Here is a 21,589-nt window from a genome sequence, read left to right on the forward strand (position 1 = left end):
ATATCCTAGTTGCCATAGCAAATACACATATTTGTTGTGCCCTTCAAGTACCTCATGATACCCTTCACGACATCCCAATGTTTCTTGCAAGGTGTAGACATATAACGTGGCACAACCCCAACTGCAAAAGCATATATCTGGACGGGTGGCTATCATGGCATACATAAGATTGCCGGCAACTGATGCATAGGGAATCTTGGTCATCTCGGCCCTCTGCTCATCTATCTGTAGACAATCGGCCTGTGAAACCTTCACAAGAGAAGGTAATGGACAGCTAATAGGCTTAACATCCTACATATGGAAGCACTCAAGGACTTTATGAATGTACTTCCTCTAGGACAAATAGAGTAGTCCCTGAGATCTGTCACGTGTAATGCACATACCAAGTATATGAGAGGCCTATCCTAGATCTTTCATCTCAAAGCTCTTCTTGAGCTGAGCCTTAAGAGCATCTAGCTCCTCATGAGCTGTCCCTGCTAAAAGCATGTCATCCACATAGAGTACCAAAATCAGTAAAAAACCATCACGGGCTTTCTTCGTGTACAAGCACGGATCCATAGCATTGCGGCTGTAGTCCTATGACTGCATGAATGCATCAAACTTATGGTACCATTCCCTAGGTGCCTGCTTCAAGCCATATAGACTCTTCTTTAGCTTGCACACTAGGTGTTCCCTACCAAGGTCTGCAAAGCCCTTATGCTGCTCCATATAAATCTCATTCTGCAAGTCCCCATATAAAAAATTCGTCTTGACATCCATCTAGTACAAGTCCAAGTCAAGCTGTGCAACCAAGGCCAAGACTAAGTGTAGGGTGGTCATCTTGACCAGAGGAGAAAAGACTTCATCAAAGTCAACACCATGCTCCTGCTTAAAGCCCTTAGCAACCAATCGAGCCTTTTATACTAGCTTGGGATGTCCAGTGGTGCTTTTCAACTTGTACACCCACTTGCATGGCAAAGCCTTCTTAGGAAACCAAATCCCAAGTCTAATTCTTATGCAATGAGTCAAGCTCAGACTGCATAGCCCTCTCCCAAGAGTGACAATCACCCCTGTGCATAGCCTCATCATAAGTGAGAGGCTCTCCTACGTCTGTAACCAGTACATAATCCATAGAGGGCGCAAAACGGTCAAGAGGTCGTTTATCTCTAGTAGAACGTCTCAACCCAGGCTCTGTTGCATGACTGACATCATGTCTAACATTGGCATGTCTAACATCTGTGCTAGGAGCATCAAGTGATGCTGCACACGCTATCTAGCTGGCCATGGAGTGGGCTGTACGAGAGCAGGTGGCTCCTCCTGAAAGATAACTCTGCGTACCTCAACCACTCTCTCAGGGTGCATATGCATTTTGTCCTCATGAAAGATGACATCATGACTACAGATCACTTTCTGTGCCTGCAGATCCCATAGATGGTAACCCATCTCTCACGCATCTCCATAGCCAATGAAAATGCATTTGACACTCTTAGGATCCAGCTTATTGTGTTTGTGCTTGGACACATGACAGAATGCCTCACATCTAAAGACACACAAATGATCATAAGATGGGGGCTTGTCTTCCCATACCTCCTCTGCAAACTGAAAGTCAATGCCACTGCTAGGTGACCTGTTAATGAGATGCACTGCAATAGTAACTGCTTCAGCCCAAAAGTGCTACGGTAAGCCAGCCTGGCTAAGCATGCTACAAACCCTTTCCTGAATGGTCCTATTCATGCGTTCAGCCATACCATTTTGGGGAGGGGTGTAAGGGGCGGTCAGTTGATGCTTAATACCCCGCTCATCAAAAAACTGCTCAAAATCACATGATACATACTCACCCCCATTATTTGACCTTAGGCATTTTAGCCTTTTTCCAGGCTAGTTCTCTGCTAATGCAAGCCAACATTGAAATGTGTCTAAGACATCGGAATTTCTCTTTATGGGATAAGCCCAAACCTTACATAAGTAATCATCTATGAAAGTAACAAATACTTTGCCCCACCGAGTGACTAATAGGGCATGGGCCCACATACATTTGAGTGCACAAGAGCCAAGGGCTCACCCATGCGTTTCTTACCAGACTTTTTATGTGTATTCCTAGTCTAGCTGCCATACAAACAATGATCATAAGAATCAAAATGTGAAGAGTCAAAAGGCGGAAGATACTACAAAGCACGGAGCATTTTCATTCCTTTAAGAGACATATGCCCCAAACGAGCATGCCAAAGGAATACATGGGGGGATAGAACCCACGGACTAAACATGATTCAAGGTAGCTGCAGATACAAGTAAGGGATAGAGGCTACCAGACTTGGCACCTCTTTCAAGCACAAGCATGCCACAAGTAATCTTCCATGCAGAGTCTCCAAAAGACACAAAATACCCTGCATCATCAAGCTGTCCAGTTGACATAAGGCTGTGAGTCAACACACATAGCGGACATCATGAAAAACAAAAGAACTGCCAAAAGGAATCTACAGCCTAACATCTCCAATACCCATAATGTTAAGAGACCTCTCATCACCAAGACACACAGAATTAGAGATGTTACGATAGGTATGAAACCAATCTCTACAGGGTCTCACATGAAATGATGCACCTGAATCCAAAAGCCAACACTACGCATACATAGAATGTATCTCAGAAGCCTGTAAGGCATCGCATGAAATCCTCATCTGAATCAGTGACCTGTATGACATTAACCTCTTCTATCTTCACACTGGACTTTGCAGATACAATACTGCGCTCAGAAGACTTTTCCTGCACTTTCTCTTTTCCCTTTTCCTTGCGCTTATCATCGTGCACCTTATGGTACTGCGGCCTAATATGTCATGCTTTCCCACAATAATGACAGGTAAGATTAGACTTCTATCCACGGGACTTACTATAGCCACGTGACTTTGACCTGGACTTCTGAGAGTCCTTTTCCTTATGATCATTATCATACCTACCATGTCTGCCACCTCTAACGATCAATGCATGTGAAGAGCAAGAAGCATCATTGTTTCTCTTGTTGATTTCCTCAGTCAATAAAGCACTCTCAATATCTTTGATTTTCAGCCTATCAAGCTTGTTCGTGCATATGGAAATACGGAAGACATCCCATGATTCAAGCAAGGTATCAAGCAAAAACAACGGGTGCAAGTTGTTTTTTAACTCAACACCCTGTGACAACAGATTCTTCATGATAGCATGAAACTAACTGAAATGAGATGATAGGGATGTCCCCTCCTTCATGCGAAGGTCCATTAACTGTTTCAGCCAATACATCTGTGATGTAGGACTCTATTGTGCATAAAGCTCCTAAATCTTCTCCCATAAGTCCCATGCACTCTAATTCTCATCTTCAATAACATTATGATGGACCTCTTCTGAGAGTGACAAGATAATGGTAGACTTGCATAGCTCACCAACTTCCATCCAAACATCATCATCCATATCCTCAGGTTTAACACCCTTGAAATGCAAAGGGTTTAATCTGTAACTTCTACACCAAAACCTGTCATATCTAGGACTTCCAATACCCATAGTTGGTACCATCCAACTTGGCAATGTTAAAGAGAGGTGTGTCTTTCAGATGACCAGCCATACTGTCCCAAATCAAAGCAAAAAATGCAAAATTGCAAGTTGTTGTAATTAGTAGAAAATGCACTAAAACCACTACTAAAACTAGTTGAAAGAGTAGATATCACCAAGAGAACCACCTGTCCACCAAATATGACCAAGATAACATCAAACAGTAAGCATTACCCTCATACAAGTGCTCGAAATCTGCAGATTTCAGCTTGCTGGAATAAATGACAGCATTATGTTAAACTGTCCCAAAGTGAAGCAATCACTGATACATATGTCACTGCAACTGCTAGGTAGCAAGATACATCCAACAATGAGTGTCAAGGGGCAAGAATGTACCAAGAACTGTCAAACCAATAACCTGTCAGGCAAGAGATGTCTCATAGGTCTAGAAGTCATGCATGTAATGGGTCTCGTGGTAAGAGAAGAGACCAAGCATAAGCACAACTGATAGAGCAAGAAGCTCAATGCATAACCATCCAGGATGCATAAAAAACAAACAAACTTGTGACAGAGATAGGTGCCTGCCCCAATAGGTGTATCAAATCAGCCCACTACAGTCTAGCTCCAGACATAAAGCTCTCAAGAGAGCAAATGCATGTAACTATCCCACAAGCTCAAGCTCAAGTGTAAGTAAAACTCTGTGTACATATGAATATGCCAAGAGGCTCCCACTGGAAGTAAAGTCATATGCAAATAGAGCAAGTAATGGTCAAATACATCGAGTACATAGCATCAGACATTCCAAATCCCAGTAGGGTACATCCAAAGCATAAATCCCAAGCTATCGCAGACCCGTAAAGCATAAGCCTGAAAACAATCAAATAGCATGTAACTGACAACCAAATGTAATGCCTAGTAGGTCTAAAATGCTCAAATACATCCAAAGACGAAGCTCCAAGTGACTGTCAAGCATGGGCAAACCAAGTGGCATGCATATCTGACCAAAGCAGAAATGCAAGAAGCCTAAATGCCAAGTAGTGACAATATGCATAAACCGGTCCAAAGCATGCCAACTAAAGCCAAATGCCAGTGAATGACAACCAAGTCGGAGCCTAATCCAAGCTCAAAAGCATTCCAGAACCAAAAAGAAGCATTTAAAAATCTCCAAATACATCGGTACGATCATTCGAATCTCCGGTAAGCACCCCGTATCCAAGAACCAATGCGCATAGACCAAGTAAATGAGCTTCAGCCCACTGTATTGTAGCAACATATTCAGTGTCAAATGAAGCTCAATCAGTACCCAAATCTGCTTCAAATCAATCCCAAAGCATAGACATAGCATCCCATAACATCCGGGCATCATCGGCATCAATAGGCATTGAACGGGCAATGCCAAGAAGCATCAAACATTAAATGTCAAGTGTTGCCCTGTTTGTGACAGTCCTAGGACTGAGTATACAGTAATGGCTAAAGGTGGAAGCACTTGTATCGATCGCTGGGAGCCAAGATCCAATGCCGTGGAGCCTGAAGATGATCAAGAAGGTTGCAAACAGTGTCGGGAAGCCGGGGAAGGAGAGGGAAATGCCAGGAGGAGATCTACCCAACCCCCTAAAAATGCACCGCATTTTGCGTTGGCTACTCCTGGGGGCTGGGGGGTCTTCAGCAGTGCTACTGAGCACTTGGCAAGGATTAGGGGGCTCTGATGCAGCCCTGTAAGGTGCTAAATGAAGGCCGGAAGATCGGGAAGGATGCGGGAGATCAAAACATACCTGCAAATGAAGGTGCCATGGCTGCCATTGAAGCTCGAGTTGAAGCTCTTCAAATTTGGGCTGAAGAGAATGCCGGGCAAGCTCCAATGCCTTTGCTTTGATACGAGTTGAAAGGGAAGTAGAAACCCAGGAGGAAGAAGCTTGGCGGTGAGAGCTATGGCGGATGGAGAGCAAGAGAAAGAGAGAGCAAGACTCAAAAGTGGAAACTTCAACAACCACAATGTGTGGCCAGGCCTTCCTTTATTCAAATTGTCACTAAAAGAATAAAGAATAAGTGACTGTGATGGGCGCCCGTCACCTGCAGTGTGCAATGGCAGGTACTATCAGTGTAGCAATACACTGGCGGCTAGACGAAGGTGCCTTTACCCCCAACAGCTTAGGGCACATCAAGGGCAGGATATACTTGGGGAGGTAACACTCGCCTAAGGTTAGACCTGTCACCCTAAGCTACGCACACTGCACCCCCTCCCCTTATGCACAAACTGGGTCCCCAAGTGCGGGACAACACCCAGGCTCGTCACATGTGGTTCTGTGGTTCAACCCAACTCCTAGTTTTTCCACTAGCACAAGCACAATGCACCACACGGTAGAGCAGATGCCCCTAGGTAGTGCACCTTCCTTTCTTTCCAAGTACAAACAAAGGCCCCAACCACCAACTTTGGAGGCCCCATCATCCATGCAATGTGCCCCCGGCTTCCACCACTTTAACTAGTTCAATAGCTTCTTCCCAAGATCAATTCCCCCAAGACCCCATCATCATCGACTCACACGACCGCCCTTTTAACTCACTAAACCTTCACCAACTTGAAACTATAAGAGTCCTAGAACTACCACCCGTCTAAGAGGGAGGTCATCTTATCCAACATGTCTCCATGCAAACGAAACACAACAGATACAAATCCAAGCAGCCGAGTCAAAAAGTAAATGAAGAAGCTCATTTAGAAGAGTGCAAGACAAGGCAAACTCACCAAAAAAAGAGAGACCTTGTCAAAGAATGAAGGATGCTCTCTCAAAGACGATGGAGAGCATCAAATGTTCTACAAGGATCTCTCAAGGATGAGGGGAAACTCCCGAGATCGCAAGTTGGGTCACTTAAAATAGGTGGCCTATAAGAAAGTCGGACACAGCAGAGGAAGCAAGAAGAAAAACAGTCGAACGTGCTAAAAGTAGATGGACGGTGGAAGGGAAGCTAGGAAGATATGAGGACTATGGAAAAGAGGGCCTAGGCTATAGCCAACCATATAAAAAAAAGGGGATACCAGCCCATGGGATTTTAGGGCATGTATATAAAGTTCAAAAAGTGAATGAAAGCTCATTCTTTGGTATGTGGCAAAGTGGACTCTTCTTCTTCTCTCCTTCTCTTATCTTCCCTTTCTTACTTGCTTGTGAGTGCTTAAGGGAGGGAGTGTGAGTGAGTGAGAGAGTGTATGTGTGAGGGTGAGGGATCTTGGAGGTGAAGCCCTCCACCATCTCCTCTCTTCTTCTTCTGTTCCCTTCTCTCGTCTCGCGCATGGCTATGGAGGATGGAGCTTGGAGGAAGAGGCTTGAGGATGCTTGAGCTTGCATCACGAATCGTGGAGCTATTGAAGTGCTTGAGAGAGGAAGTAACTCAATCGGGCACCAAGGTAAGCTCACTACACTCGTAGAGAGGGATAGCGCATTAGCTATGTGAGAGGTAGCCATGAGTGCTCGCTTGAAACACTTGAACAATAAGCGGTCCGTGGGTGTTAGCAGTTGAGCTTGAGCTCTCGCCTCTACAAACCTACTGGCACTGCACCCACTTATCCTTGTACATTATTCCCCAACAAAACTCATTGTACTATATTCTCCACTAACCACTACACTACCATAGTGGTGTATGAATCACACCACATGTGATCCAAACTTTTGTTTCTTTGAGACTTCTATATAAGGCCTTCTTAGTGGCCATTGTAAAACAAGATATGAAGAAGATACAAGTTATTACTCTTAATATATTCTCTTCTATTCAAATCTCAAGGATACTCAATGCTTAATCTCTCTCTCTCTCTCTCTCTCTCTCTCTCTCTCTCTCTCTCTCTCTAACTTTATGTTGCTATCTTACTACGCCCCACTAGGCACGGAGCGAATGTAGCGGGACATAGTAAGAGAGCAACAGAAAGGGACAAAGAGAGAGACAAAAGCATTGAGTGCCCTTGAGATTGTAGCAGGAGAGAGTATATTAAGAGTAATAACTTGTATCTTTTTTACAATGGCCACCAAGGAGGCCTTATATAGAAGTCTTAGAGAGACAAAGGATTGAATCTAAGTGCGGTGTGAGTCATACAACACTATGGTAGTGGTGTGCTTCATGGAGAATATAGTACACTATTTTTGAATAGGGAACAATGTACAAGGCTACCTGAGTACAATGTTAGGTTTGTAAGAAAGTAAATCAGAGAGTACATTGGTCTTTCTAGGGATGTGCTCAAAAGTCACATCCAACTCATCAAAAAAGAGAGACCACTTGAGTAATCTTTTGTTAAATAGTGTATTTTTTGTGAGATATTCATGCACATGTTGTAAATCTGTGCGGACTATAAAAGAAACACATTCCACAAAAATTCTAAAGGCTTTAATTGCTTTGATGATGCCTAATATTTCCCATTGGTATGAAGGATATTTTTTATGTGTTTGGGAAAACATATTGGAGGTATAGTAATATATTTGTATTTGGTTGTCCTTTTCTTCTTTTTTGCTATTGAAAGGTCTTCACAAAGCACTGCTCCCCATCCAATATCAGAGGCATCTATATATACAATTAAGGGATAACTTGTTGGTAAATGAAGAGGATGCAATTTTTGGATAAGTAATTTTATTTGCTAGAGCAATTATGTGTGGAGTGGTCTCCATTCAAAATTATTTTTCCTAAGGAGTTTAAGTAGCCTAAGGGTTGTTGGAGCATTTTTACATTTAGAATAGTATCAGGAAACTCTAAAATCTTTTTAAGGACATGCTTTTGAAGCTCAATCATACCATGGTGAATTTGCAAGCCCAAGAAATCTATCTTGGTTACAAAGTTTAAGATGATTAAGGTGTTCTTGAATGGTCTAAAAAAAAAACTAAGATATCATCTATATACACCCCAAAAAATGAGAATTGTGAAAATATGGACTCTATCCACCCTTGAAAATAAATGGGGGCTATCTTAATGCCAAAGGGAAGGCTGTCCCATTGATAGTGTCTATGAGGGATACAAAATGCTGTTTTGTATATGTTTTTAGCCAAGATGGGCAATTGCCAAAACCCTGATTTTAAATCAAACCTACTAAAGACCTTTGCCTTCCAAATTTGTTTGGCAAGAAGATCTTTGATCAAGATAGAATGACCATGACTAACCAAGAATTTATTGAGAGGTTATAGTTAATCACTATCCTCTTTTTGCCATGTTTCTACCCATAATGTTTATTCACATAAAAAGCTTGGCAAGTCCACGATGAGTTGGTAGTGTCAAATTAATCCTTTCTACAAATGATCATCAATTTTTCGTTGATAGAGGGCAAGATCTTCTTCTTTCATAACTTTGTGCACAACCTTTGTAGGAACAACATTGTCCTTTAAGGGAAGAGAGATAGAGAAATTTTGGCATTTTTCTTTAAATAAGAGGGGATCTTCAAACATGTAAGCTTGCATAACTTGCTGGATTTGGTGAACAATCTCTTGGTGTTTCTGTAGTTCCTATTGTAGCCAATTCTTTGTGTTTTTTACCTTTATATGAGCAAGAGGGTGAGAAAAAGTATATATACTATGACCAAGCTTTTTTAGCAAAGGGATGCTAGTCTTTTTCCCCAAATAAGAAAAAGTAATATGTTATGCCCAAAGAGTGTAGGGTACTAAATATTGAAGGACATCAATGTCAAGAAGGAGATCATACCTCATCTGCTTCATTGGTTGAATTTCAATAGGCCATTTGAATTCACCTAGATGAAGATAAGCCTTGGTTATATTGGGCAAAGTGATCTTTTTATTATTGGAGAGTTCCACTATAATAGGACTACTGTGCTCACCGCATCAAATGGGAAGAGTTCATAAGGAGCAATTGTCAAACTTGAGCCAGTGTCAACAAATAAATTGAACTTGCCTAAAGAACATAGTTTGACACAAATATAGTTAGGATTGGTCCACCTCCTTCTAATGCATTTATGTTGAGTTTATGTTTATGGTGGGTAGTTCTGATTTGATTAATAGTTTTCAAAGAAGAAGAACCTTAATTAATAGGAGGCGAGGCAAGAGGAAGAGAGAGGAAGCAAGCTCCTACAAAACACATGTAGCAGCCTAGGCAATGTGTTTCTGTGTTCTCAATACCCTTTTGAAAGCCTTGCAAAGAGTATTAAGTTCAACTTGAATGGCTTGGAATGCTTTGATGACTTCTACTAGTTCTCCATTGGTACAAGTAGAAGTATTAATGAAATCATCCATAAATTTCTGTAGAGTCCTAGGCTTGTGCATTTGCTCCAGTTTATGAGGAATGAAAATATTAGCCTTTTTATAGAGTTTCTAAACTCATCTTGTTCTAGGAAAATCATGTGGGTTAGAGAGCAATTCTTCTTTGACTTTCTCCTTTTGTTTCTTTTTCTTTCTGTCTTTGGAAGAAGAAACTTCAGAATCAAAACCAGAAGTAGAAGCCCCCTTATGATTAGACTCATCATTGGAAGAGGCATGCTTGGACTTTATTTTCTTTAGATGTAATTGTAGAGGACTTCTAGAAGTAGAAGTGAGATATTTTTATTTACCTTTTGGATTAAAGGAGGAAGAAGGGTAATGAGCATTAATAGTTTGGGTATCATCATCAATCTAGTCTTCATCAACACTTTGATTTACTTCCCACTAAGAAGTAGAAAAGGTAGAATGGATTGAAAGGTTGCTGGTAGTGTTAACATTTGAAGTGTCATCTTTGGGTTGCAGATGTAGGGCTGGTTTGTATGAATTACCTTCATATTCAAACTTAGTAAAAACATTTAAGACTTTTACAAAATTATTCTCAATTAGCTTCTTACAATGAGAACATATTCCATTTGTAATCTGTGGATGAGCACATTGAACATGAGTATTAAGGAGAAATTTCAAAGTATTAACTCTTTGAGATGGAGAAACCTTCAAGATAGGTTGTTGTTGCTACTATAAGACAATGGTATTTGATGCTTTAGAAAGCATAGAAGGATCCTAGGGTAGCACACAACACAATTGTTTTTCCTTTGATGTTATGCACAATCAAAGGCTTTGGAGGTACTAGCTCTTGTTTTTGAAGAGATCGTACATCCAATTGCCACTCTCGAGGAAGAGTGGACTAGTTCATACATTCCAATAGAAAACTTTGAATATTTTCATATGCCTTCATTATGATGGTTTGACCCTTGTCTTTGTCACTATTGACACCTTCTAATACTCCAGGAATAGCGAGAGACATGCACCTAAAAATTATACTTGGATAGCTAAATGTGTAGATGTTGTTTTCATGTGTAGACTTGAAGTTCAAACATAAAGGATTTGTAAATCACTCAGGTAGGGGTCTTTTGTGGAAATAACATAATTTGGACAGAGTTTAAAGAAGATAGGGCCATTTGACAAAGAAAAGATTGCAACTCCTACTATCATATCCATGATTTCTTTATGGTGGGTATCTAATATAGCTCCCATACATGATACATTAAGACCATGAAGAAACAAAGGGATTATGCCTACAATTATGTATCCAACCATGATGAAACAAAGGGATTATGCCTACAACTATGTATCCAAGATGCAAGTAAGGATATTTTTAATGGTTTTTTGTATTTTATGCATAACTAGTGATAAAAGATTTACATCTTGGTCATTGGAAGTAGAATCACCAATAGTCAGAATACCTTGATCTTCAACATAAAGATTGGAAGTACGAAATTTGAAGATATTATTCTCCCCATAGATGTTTCCTACACCTATTTGTGGAAGGATCCATTTTGCACTCGGATAATAAGCCAATTCCCCAAAGATTTGTAGTGTTTTGACAAGCTGTTGAATGCTAAGGTAAAGGTCCCTTGAGTTGAAGAAGCCATAGGGATTACATGACAAAAGAGGATTTATGCACTTGATGAAAATGGCCAACACTTAGAAGCCTCATACTTTACAAACAACAACATGGCAGATATGCAAGCTTACGCCACTTATGACCTTAAACAACTTATAGCACAACAACTTCGCTTCTCTCGTAACACTAGTAACGCAAAGCTGTCGTGAAATGGTATAACATTCCAAACGTGCAAAGTGCACAAGGGATGCCTGTGTTAAATTATCTAATAGATATAAACATTATTTAGATTATCCTAATCTTTGCTTAATATAAAGAGAGAGTGTGTATATGTGCTCTTTTGCTATTAGAGTATAGCAAAAGAGCACATATACTAATAGCAAAAGAGCACATATACACACTCTCTCTCGCGCGGCGTGTCAGATCGTTTTGATGTAACGACGGAAGCATGCGCTAAACACAAGAGATGCGAGGGAGTCTGCAGCAGAAAGAAGCGACACACGAGTGGCCGATAAATTGAAAAACTCTCTCTTTTATCTCGCTCTCTCTCTCAGCTCCCCCGCCACCCATGATATTCTTGAACCCCTGCAAGAAGAATCTGCTCCAGAAAGGGGCCAGGCGGGCGATGGAGGCCGGGCCAGCGGCCTCCCTGCTGTCGTCCTCTTCCTCATTCGCGACACAATTCGCGCCCTCCGCCTCCGCATCCACCTCCTCCGCCTCTTCCTCCCCCTCCCCCTCCCCCTCCGCCTCCTCCTCCTCCACCTCTTCTTCTGCAGCTGCAGCCATACCCTCTCTCAGCTGCTCCCTCCCTTCCCGCACCTCCCCCTCCCTCTCTGCCTCCAACAGCACTGGTCATCCCTCCAGGGGCCACTGCTCTCCCATCATGGCTGCCTCCGACGCTGCAGCTTCCAGCACCTGCAGCAGCAGCCACCATCGAGCCGCTTCCGCCATAGATTTCCTAATGCTTTGCCAAAGACTCAAGGTCAGTCCCTTCCACGTCCAAAATGTTGATTATAGTCCACAAGTTCTCACCGAGGCAATGCACAGAGTGATATTTCGTCGGTTTTTTGTAACGAAATGGCTTCTTGGAGATCAATCGTGATCTCTCTTCCAATTGCCAGTTTTAAATTTGAGCTTGCGTGTCATAACAAGTATGATTGCGTGAAAGGTTGATCATAGTTGTGCTATTTTGGCCTTGAAAATAGAAAGACTGAACCATTATTGCAAAATAGTCCTCCTCTCAGAGTGGAGATTCAGGGAATGGATTTGCGATACAGATCGAAGGGATATGATAATTTAAGATACCTGGGAAAGTGAGGATGGCATTTAAACAATTGGACACGGTTGGAGTATTTATGCAAAACTCTTTACTCAGGAAATGTGGTTACCATTTGCAAACGATGAAATCCATGGCATGATCTTCGTGCATGCATGGCGTCCCTAAAATAAAACCGTCATATTGACAACTGAAAGTTTCTCTTTGAAGCTACACAAGAGGTAATGTGTGTCATGGAGGAACCTTAACATGGCAATCTATTTAAGGTCGTGTGGATGCAACTATGCGGGTTGTAGATGGAGTTGGAGATTGGGACTTCTGTGGCTGTGGTCTGCGGACATTGCTTTTGGTACGGAGAAGCTCATTTGAACAGTAATTTGCTGCTTATGAGCAGCATAGTATATTCCCAACAATTATTTCAGGCAACGAACTTTCAAACTCCGTGTTGATACTTCGTATATCCTTCTTGGCTTTTCTATTCCACTATCCTTATTGGATTTTCCATTCTATTCCCTATAAAGCATAGTTTCGAGCACAAACATAGTTGGTTAGGAATGTGATGCAAGATAGTATATTGCACTTCATCAAATCCCCAATCACTAGAAAGACTTGCCGATCAACCTAAGTGGTAGCTAACCTATAAGTGGTAATCTATTGCGTGATGGAGGGAGGGTGGGAATTTCTTCGAGGTGTATAGCTAACCTATAAGGCTGTAGTATGCGTCCCGTCCAAACAAATCATTGCCATCATGGAGGTAGAGGTGGTTGATGCCATAGAGGAAAAACATGAGATGTCCAGGCTGTGGAGGTACCCCAGTAGGACAGCAAATGCAACTCTGGTGTTCCTGGGCAGAAAAATGCAGATTCAATACTTGCAACACACTGTAGGATGTCCACCAAGAGTCTAAGCTTGCTCCCCATGAAAGAATGCAATTCTGTCCCAGCTTGGCTGTATGAAAACATAAGTATTTCCTGCATGTGCCCTGTGAAAAATTTGCAAGTCTGTCCTGCTTGGCTGAACATTGATCTTTACTGCATACTGCCATGCAAATACATCTCCTTTGGATGCGAATGTGGCTTATATATGTTGTCCATGTGTTGCCTGAAATGCTACAATAGGTGGCTTTCCACCAATTGCAGCTGTTCCTGGTGGCTGTCCACCAGAATATGAACCTGTCTGCATCTCCTTTGCTGAAAATGCAGCTATTCTGGTACCAAAAGGAGCAGTAGAAAGTTACCTTAGGTGATGGAAACATTGGTCTAGGTATGAAACTGTACCGTGTGCTGAAATGCCAATATATGGACCTGATTGGAAGGCTGTTAGCAGCCCGAACTGACAAAAAACACTGGCAAAATGCCTTAGTTGGCTGAGGTGGCAGAATCTGATGTCAGCCCAACACAAATAATACTGTCAGTAGCAAAAGCACATTAAATGACCTTAGTTGATGCTAGGCAGTACCTCTTCTGAGATAATATACAATTTCACATGTTTGTGGGGGCCCAAGCCTTAATTTGTGTCCTGTATTGGTTGCTTGATTGTTGGCTGATCTAATTAATGTTGGTCATTTCTTGTTTTGCCTAAAGAACGAAAGGCATGTTGTGTTAGATATGCTCAATGCCACATCCTTGTATGGTGCCACCAATGCTCCATGGTGCTCAAAGTTGTGAGGCCCCCATTATGAGGAGAAGCCATGTGATAGCCCAAACATTGATTGGGTCCTTACTTTGCTGTAAGATGAGGCCTACATGACCAAGTGGTAAAAATATGATCTATGTGGGTCTAGCTTACATGTTAGATAGAGCAATTAATGAAGTAGGAACTCAAGCCACACTACATCAAGTGGCGGGTCCCTATTTTGGGTCTAGGAAATATTTCATAAGGGTAGATTCTTGGAATGTTCCTAGGATATTCCTAGAAGGAACATTCTAGAACATTCCTGAAGGGGGAATTCTAGGATGTTGCCAAAAGGCACATTCTAAAACATTCCTACAAGAAACATTCTAGAACAATCCTAGAGGAAATACTCTAGAACATCTCTAGAATACTTTGCCCTTGGCACCTGTAAAAGGATGATTTATGCACCCAGTCAAGCATCATCATCTAGCAAGCTTTAAGGATTTCACTTAGAATGTGTCTAGATCTCCATCTGAGCTTCATTGGAGAAGTGCATGGGTGGACAAAACCATCATTGTATTGCTTTGGTTGCAAATAATGCAATCTGAATTCTTCTCTAATATGTTGTGTGTTTTAATTCTTGCTTAGATTTTGTTCTCTGTGCCATGCAATTTTACATGATATCAAAGCCTAGGGGGCTCTAAGGATTGAAGAGTACAAGAGAGTGAGGGCTTTAATAGCAAAAAGGAGTGATATCTATATCAAGAAGTGGTTTTGGCACATTAGAAATTGGTTCCAACAAATCAAGAAGTGTTCTAGCGCATCAAGAAGTAGTGCTGTTGTATTGGTGATTTTGACATTGAGGACTGGTCCTCAATGTCATGAAGACAAGTTAGGTGGTCTACGGAAGTTCAAAATTACAAGTATCCTTGAAATTTTTGAACTTTTGGAGATACTGTCGGGGATTGACCCAAAACCATAGTTTACTAGCGAGCCATCAAATCCAAGCATAATAGTTCCTCAAAACATTGATCTACTACAAGCTTGGAAATAAAGGAATGTAGGTACATCGTGTTCCTTAGTTACAAGCACTTTTGACAATGGTTTGATCTTAATTCAATATACAACCAAGGCATTAGACTTAGTACAAATTGCAAAACCAAATAAGGATTTGAAACATAGAGAATTAGTTGGCAAGAAAGAAGTTTGTTGAAGGAGAGATGACAAAAGCATTAATCACTTGGTTTAGAATTTGTGGAGCTAAATAGTTGGCGTTGAGATACAATTTAGGAGCTAGATTGGTAATGTCTTTGGGTATGTCTACAAAAGTTTAATGGGTTGGTTGTAAAATTAACACTCAAGTGAGACCTCAAGCATGGATGTTTGATGAATTTTGCGCATTACTAATGGAGGAGTTGTGGTTTGAAGCCCTAAGAAGGAAGCATTAGTAGAGATATTGCATTCTTTGCCAATGTAAAAGTCCACCAAAAGTGATGATAATAAAGAGAAAAAGAGTGGCAAGGGCCATCACGCAAGGACAAGGGAACCTTTTCAATGTGTGAAATTGGGTGGCATGAATCATTATGCACTTGACAGCCTCCCAATGTATTTTGCCAGGATTTGACATAAACTTGCTAACAACTCTCACTATAATATTTCCACACAATAAAAGTTAGTTGGTTAGTTTGAAAGTTAGTTAGTCAATTAATAAGTTAGTAAGATTACTATCTAAAGACTAACTAAAGAAAAGAAAAAAAACTAACGTTAATAATTAATGATTTTTATTTAATTAAAAATATATGTTAAAAAAAATCGAGAGTCATAAATCCGATATTTTTCTCGGATTGATAAGAACCATAGCCACCCTTCACGAAAGTTACAACATGAATAAGAGAGATGAGCTAGATTAATCACTAATGTTAATGTGTATAGTAAGGATGGTCTAAAAATATTAGATTTTTGGACAAGACTAGAATATTTTAGATATTTTAGATATTATCCTAAAAAGAAATGGAGATTTCTAAAACTGGATGTCATTTAAAAGAAAAGACAAGTGATGTTTAAGTTAGTTTTAGAGATTTTATCAAAAGAAAAAATAAAGAGAGGGATTTGCGAAATCGTGCGCACTGCGATCGTAGTCTACAGACAGAAAACAACACTTTGAATAGAGAAAAGAACGAGTGAACTGAGATCTTTTTAATGAAGTGTCTTGGGGTTTTACCCCCCTTTCGGAGCCAATGGAACCATCAGATTTATGATCTGAGCATCAGATCACTGATTTTCCAAGATCCCTCTCCACAAAGAGCTCATCTTTTCAGCCACAAGCCTCTTCTCTAATTCACTATAAATATGAGGCATGGGGAGGCATAAGAATATAAGGCATGGAGAGGCACAAGAAGCATAAGGAGACCCCGAGAGGCTGCGAGAGAGAGGTAGAGAGAAGGATATCCCTCCAAGAGATTGTGAAAGAGCTTGAGAGAGAGAGTAGTTACCCCGAGAGACTGCAAGGGAAAGAGTTATCTTAATTCCCTCTATCTCGATCCTCGACTTAACCATCTTCTCTTACACTCTCCCATCTCGAATCTATTCTGCCTTCTTAATCTCTTGTGTCTACTTGCGAACGATGGCCCATGTGCGGATGGCAATCCCATAACCAACAACGAAGCTTCAGACGAAGGCATCCTCGTCAATCCAATTGTGGTACTGGTCGTAAGTAATGTATTTCCAAATTGATAGATGCTTGTTTTGATTCTCATATGAGATACGTCAGGCCCCATACTATGATGCACGAGTATAGATCATTTCATCTTACGTATTCAAAAGATCGAGCTTGCAAAGTGCATGTATTAAGGAAAGTTAATTGCACCTAGTTGCATATGGCTTATTCGTTGATAGAGCAATTACAAGGAAGAATTGGTTAGGGGTTATGGATGGCATAATCATGACATTAAAAATTGTGCATACAAGAGTTAAGTAAATTTTACATAGAATCGCTCTTTGATCCCAAGGGGAAGAGCAAATATGCGATGGAAATATTATCGCAATTATTTTTGCATTGTTTGTAAAGAATACGATTGGTTTTTTTGTTGGTTAATCGAACAACATCCTAAATGCTTTTACATTCAACTAGTTGTTGGATGATTGTTCCAAGTTCTTGTGATTTATGCTAAATGCATGACAAGGGTCTGTGATGACAAGTTGCTATGAAGATAAATGAACGTTTCCCTAGAAATTGATATTAGGGCTGAATGCCTTGTTGTGTTGGATTCTTAAAGGATTTAATTAATGAAGGATATATTGCACGGGTGGATCACCTCCATGATCGCACCGCGGATTAACCCGAGAGGGCACTGCTCGATTCATGGGCTGAAGGTCGAGTGGTGAAAAGGCCAACCACGGGAATGATGTTTCGCTCCTAGACAACTTGCGGGTTAGGTGGAGCTCTGGACACCCCTTGCTAGGTCTAGAATGGAGTTGAAAATCTTCATGGCTTTCAACGTCTGGGCATGTTGGGAGATCCTATTCTAGATAAATGATTGAATTTGTGGTGCCATGTGATTTGGACCAGTTACTTCTGCAGGGCAGAAAGAATATTTCTGTTGGACAGAAGGGATACATAATTTCTCTTGTATGGGCGGGAGACAAAGATTAACTTGAAGATAAGTTAAGGAACTTGTTTGTCAATAGATTTGCTTGCTCTGTTTTCGTGTTTGTGCTATAAGTTATGCGAACGAACTATGTTGCCTAAAAGGCTTAATTAATGAAGTTGACTTTAAGTGTCACACATAAATGTGGTAGAACCTAATTAGAAAACTAAAGCTATTAAGGGAAGCGGGTGGGTGGAATCCCCGACGGATTTGTCTTACGGCAGGGTGGTCCTAGAGAACTGGGAGGCTTTTCACAAGATTTTACCGTCGTTCGACCTTTAGGTATTGTTAGGTTACAATCCGACTCATGCCGTTTTAGGGGACTGGAATGCGACTATGTCCTACGGGCAGAGAGGTTGAGTAGCGCATCCCTCTCGTTTGCCATTCTCTTTGAACCAGGTGCGGCATGGGTCTGCTTCGGCTTGGGTATCTCTGCGTAAAGTAGGATGTCTAGGATCCGATGCTAGAATGCTGTTAGGAGACCTTGGCCACTAGGAGCCCAAATTTCAGGTCGATCCTAGTGGGTTCGGCTGTGAACGTTCTGTTGGGAGGGGAATTCGGAAAACCCTAGGTGACAAAACTCAGAACATTCCATGGGAGTGCTGGGCAGCGACACTTAGATTCGTTTCTCAATAGACTGCTAAAAGCGTGCCTGGACAGCCACGGGCACCTTACACCCACTGCATGAGCAATGTCTGGACAAGTAGCAACCATAGCATACATAAAAAAGCCACAAGCTGATGCATAAGGGACTCCTTTCATAGCATTTGCATCCACGTCATCCTTTGGGCTGTTGGCTTTACTAAGCTTAAGGTAAGGAGGTAAGGGTACCCCAAAAGGCTTAGCTTCAGCTATGTTAAATTTGTCCAGTACCCTTGAGATAAAAACAACAATTTCTGCATTTTATCTTTGTGAATCCTCATGTCCAAAATGTGCTTTGCATTCCCCAAATCTTTCATGGAGAAAGTTGATTTCAGCTGATTTTTGAGAGCATCCAAGCTAGTCTTTCTTCTCCCAGCTAGCAACATATCATCCACATACAAAACAAGGTATGATGGGGCTATCATCTGTATCCTTTTTCATGTACAAACAATGATCTACATGGCTGCGTGTAAACTCATGAGATAGCATAAAAGTGTCACACTTTTTATACCATTGCCATGGTGCTTGCTTTTGATGCCAGGAGACATATTCCACGGTGGATTCCGTAAAATTATATTTATTTGCCGGGGCTCATACACAAGGTGGATTCCTTGTGCGAAAAGTTGACGGGGACGCCTGTCATTTTTGGGCATCACGTTAATTTAATGTGCAAGTGGGTGATTCCATAGTGGGTGATTCCGCAAAATACATATTTAAATTAATCGACGTTTATGAGTTTAGAGTGCGCACTCATATTAAATTAAGGTTAGGACAGAGTTCCAACCTATTTATTTATTTTGTAGCTGAAGACTGCTAGGTATTCACTTTTGTCGGTTTAATTTTATTATTTTCTAACAATTGTGAATGCTTCAGTTGATATGTAGAGCAGGCAACGGTGGCATTGGGAAGCACTAGGCGATAGCGTATATTCAAGTTATTTAGAAGAAATTATCATTTTTGATGGATGTGCGTCTTAGATGTGGGGCTAATATTTATTTTGACGCGGTTATTTATTGAAGCATTTGACATATATTTATTATTTTGTATGCGCATGGGCACACGGTTTAAATATTCATTATTGGTCATTGTATTTGGGCACAGCCCGACTCTTGGGACGCCCAACCGCTTTATTCTTTATTTGAACAAAAGCAAACACAAAAGCTAAAGCATGCTAATTGTAAATTTGGGCTATTTTATTAAATACATGCTTTGTGAAGTGCTCACACAAGCTATGGGGGGAGATTGTACCCAATTGGTCTTTTTGCTTCATGTCGTGCAAGTCTATTCTCTTGGATTTTGAGCTTAAAGTAGAGTTTTTTGTTCTTGGGGACCTTCCGACGCTCGCTCCTTCCGACGCTCGCTATGTATGCATACGACATCCGATTTGTGCACCAGCTTCAACCCATACAGGCTGCGTTTTAGTTTACACACCATCTGCTCTTTTTCAGGAACTACAAAGCCCTCAGGCTGTTTCATGTAGATTTCCTCATCAATGTCACCATTCAAGAAAGTTGTTTTTATATCCATTTGATACAGCTCTAAGTCCAATACAGCAGTAAGAGCAAAAAGCACACGTAGAGTGGTCATCTTCACAACAGGTGAGAAGATCTCTTGAAAGTCAATCCCTTCCTTCTATGCATACCCTTTAGCAACCAGTCTTGCCTTGTACTTGGGTTTCCCATCAACTGTCTTTACTTTGTAAGCCCATTTGTTTGGAAGAGGCTTCCTTCCTTTGGGCAACGACACAAGATCCCAAGTATCATTGCATATAGAGATTTAATCTCTTCCTGTATAGCTAGCTTCCACTTATCGCTGAATTCGCATGACTTGGCCTCTTTGTATGTAAGAGGCTCACCCTCATTTGTAAGCATCACATAATGACACAACATTACGGTTGCGAATAATTTTCTTGGACTGAGGTAACCACACTCTGTAGCCAAATTCACTCTCATCACCATAGCTCATGAAAATACCTTTGGTGGATTTTGGGTCAAGTTTGTTCCTCAGCTCATCTCTAACATGCACAAACTTATTACAACCAAATATGCGTAAATGGTCATATGAGGCTGATTTGCCAGACCAAATCTCCTCAGGGATGCCATTATTTAAGGACCTGTTTGGAGAGCGGTTGCAAATGTGAACCGCGGTTTTGAGTGCCTCTCCCCAAAATTCATGAGGGAGATTAGCAGTGGACAGCATACACCGTACTTTTTCACATAAAGTCCTATTATATCTTTCAACCATCCCATTTGAAGGACTGTAAGGAGTTGTAAGCTCCCTCTTAATACCATGCAAGTCACAAAAGGACTTGAATTCAGTACATGTGAACTCACCCCCATTATCAATTCTTAAGTATTTCGGCTTTCTACTTGTTTGAGTGGTCACAGATGTTGAGTGAAGAGCACAGCCGAGAGAGATGAAAGTCAAGCAGGAGTGAGCGAGAGAGAGTGTGACGGCTGGAGAGAGAGTGAGCAAAGAGAAAGTACGATTTGATAAGAGTGTACAAACAATGTGTTGGTACACAAAGAATAAAATGTATTTATACTTAGGGCACGTAAAGGATGCATTCACATGTACAATGTGCGTGTACTATATACGGGGGGGTTTAAAGCGGGCCTTTATCCCAACAACCTCCCACTTAAAGGTCCGATGTGAACCTCTAGCTAACTGACTCCCACTTGTCGTATGCAATGCTCGTGCTGAGCTTTGCTTAGACTTTTAGTGAAAACATTTGTAGGGGTGTCTTGTGTTTTAATCTTCGTCAATGTGTGAGTTGACTATCTTTCAGAATTTGTTTGATGAAATGATATCGCACATCTATATGCTTTGTGCGTGAATGATACATGGCATTCTTAGCCATATACACAACACTGTGCAGTACCCTTAGATATGCCGAGATCCTGTGCAAGTCTGCTCAACCATATAGCTTCCTTAGAAGCTTTAGTAGCTGATATGTATTCAGCTTCAGTGGTAATTAGTGCAACAATGTTCTGCAACCTGGAACACCAAGAAACAACCCCACCAGCAACTATAAAGACCTACCCGCTGGTGGATCTACGAGTGTCTAAATCACCTGCCATGTCTGCATCACAATAACCCTGCAAACCAAGTGTATCCT

The 21,589-nt window shown here is 41.2% G+C and overlaps 1 protein-coding gene across 1 annotated transcript in view; it reads left to right on the plus strand.

Moving 5' to 3' along the window:
- Positions 1-11,699: 11,699 nt before the first annotated feature.
- LOC148033444 (uncharacterized) overlaps positions 11,700-21,589 on the plus strand; it is a 49,789-nt gene continuing 39,899 nt past the window's right edge. The window contains exon 1 of the mRNA XM_087681369.1: positions 11,700-12,274. Within this exon, the coding sequence (XP_087537495.1) occupies positions 11,861-12,274 (414 nt within the window). The 5' untranslated portion in view covers positions 11,700-11,860. The remainder of the gene's footprint in view (positions 12,275-21,589) is intronic.

The sequence above is a fragment of the Lygodium microphyllum genome, chromosome 7, assembly GCF_053477565.2.
Source record: "Lygodium microphyllum isolate KBCC chromosome 7, Lygodium_microphyllum_v1.1.10, whole genome shotgun sequence".
Taxonomy (NCBI): Eukaryota; Viridiplantae; Streptophyta; class Polypodiopsida; order Schizaeales; family Lygodiaceae; genus Lygodium; species Lygodium microphyllum.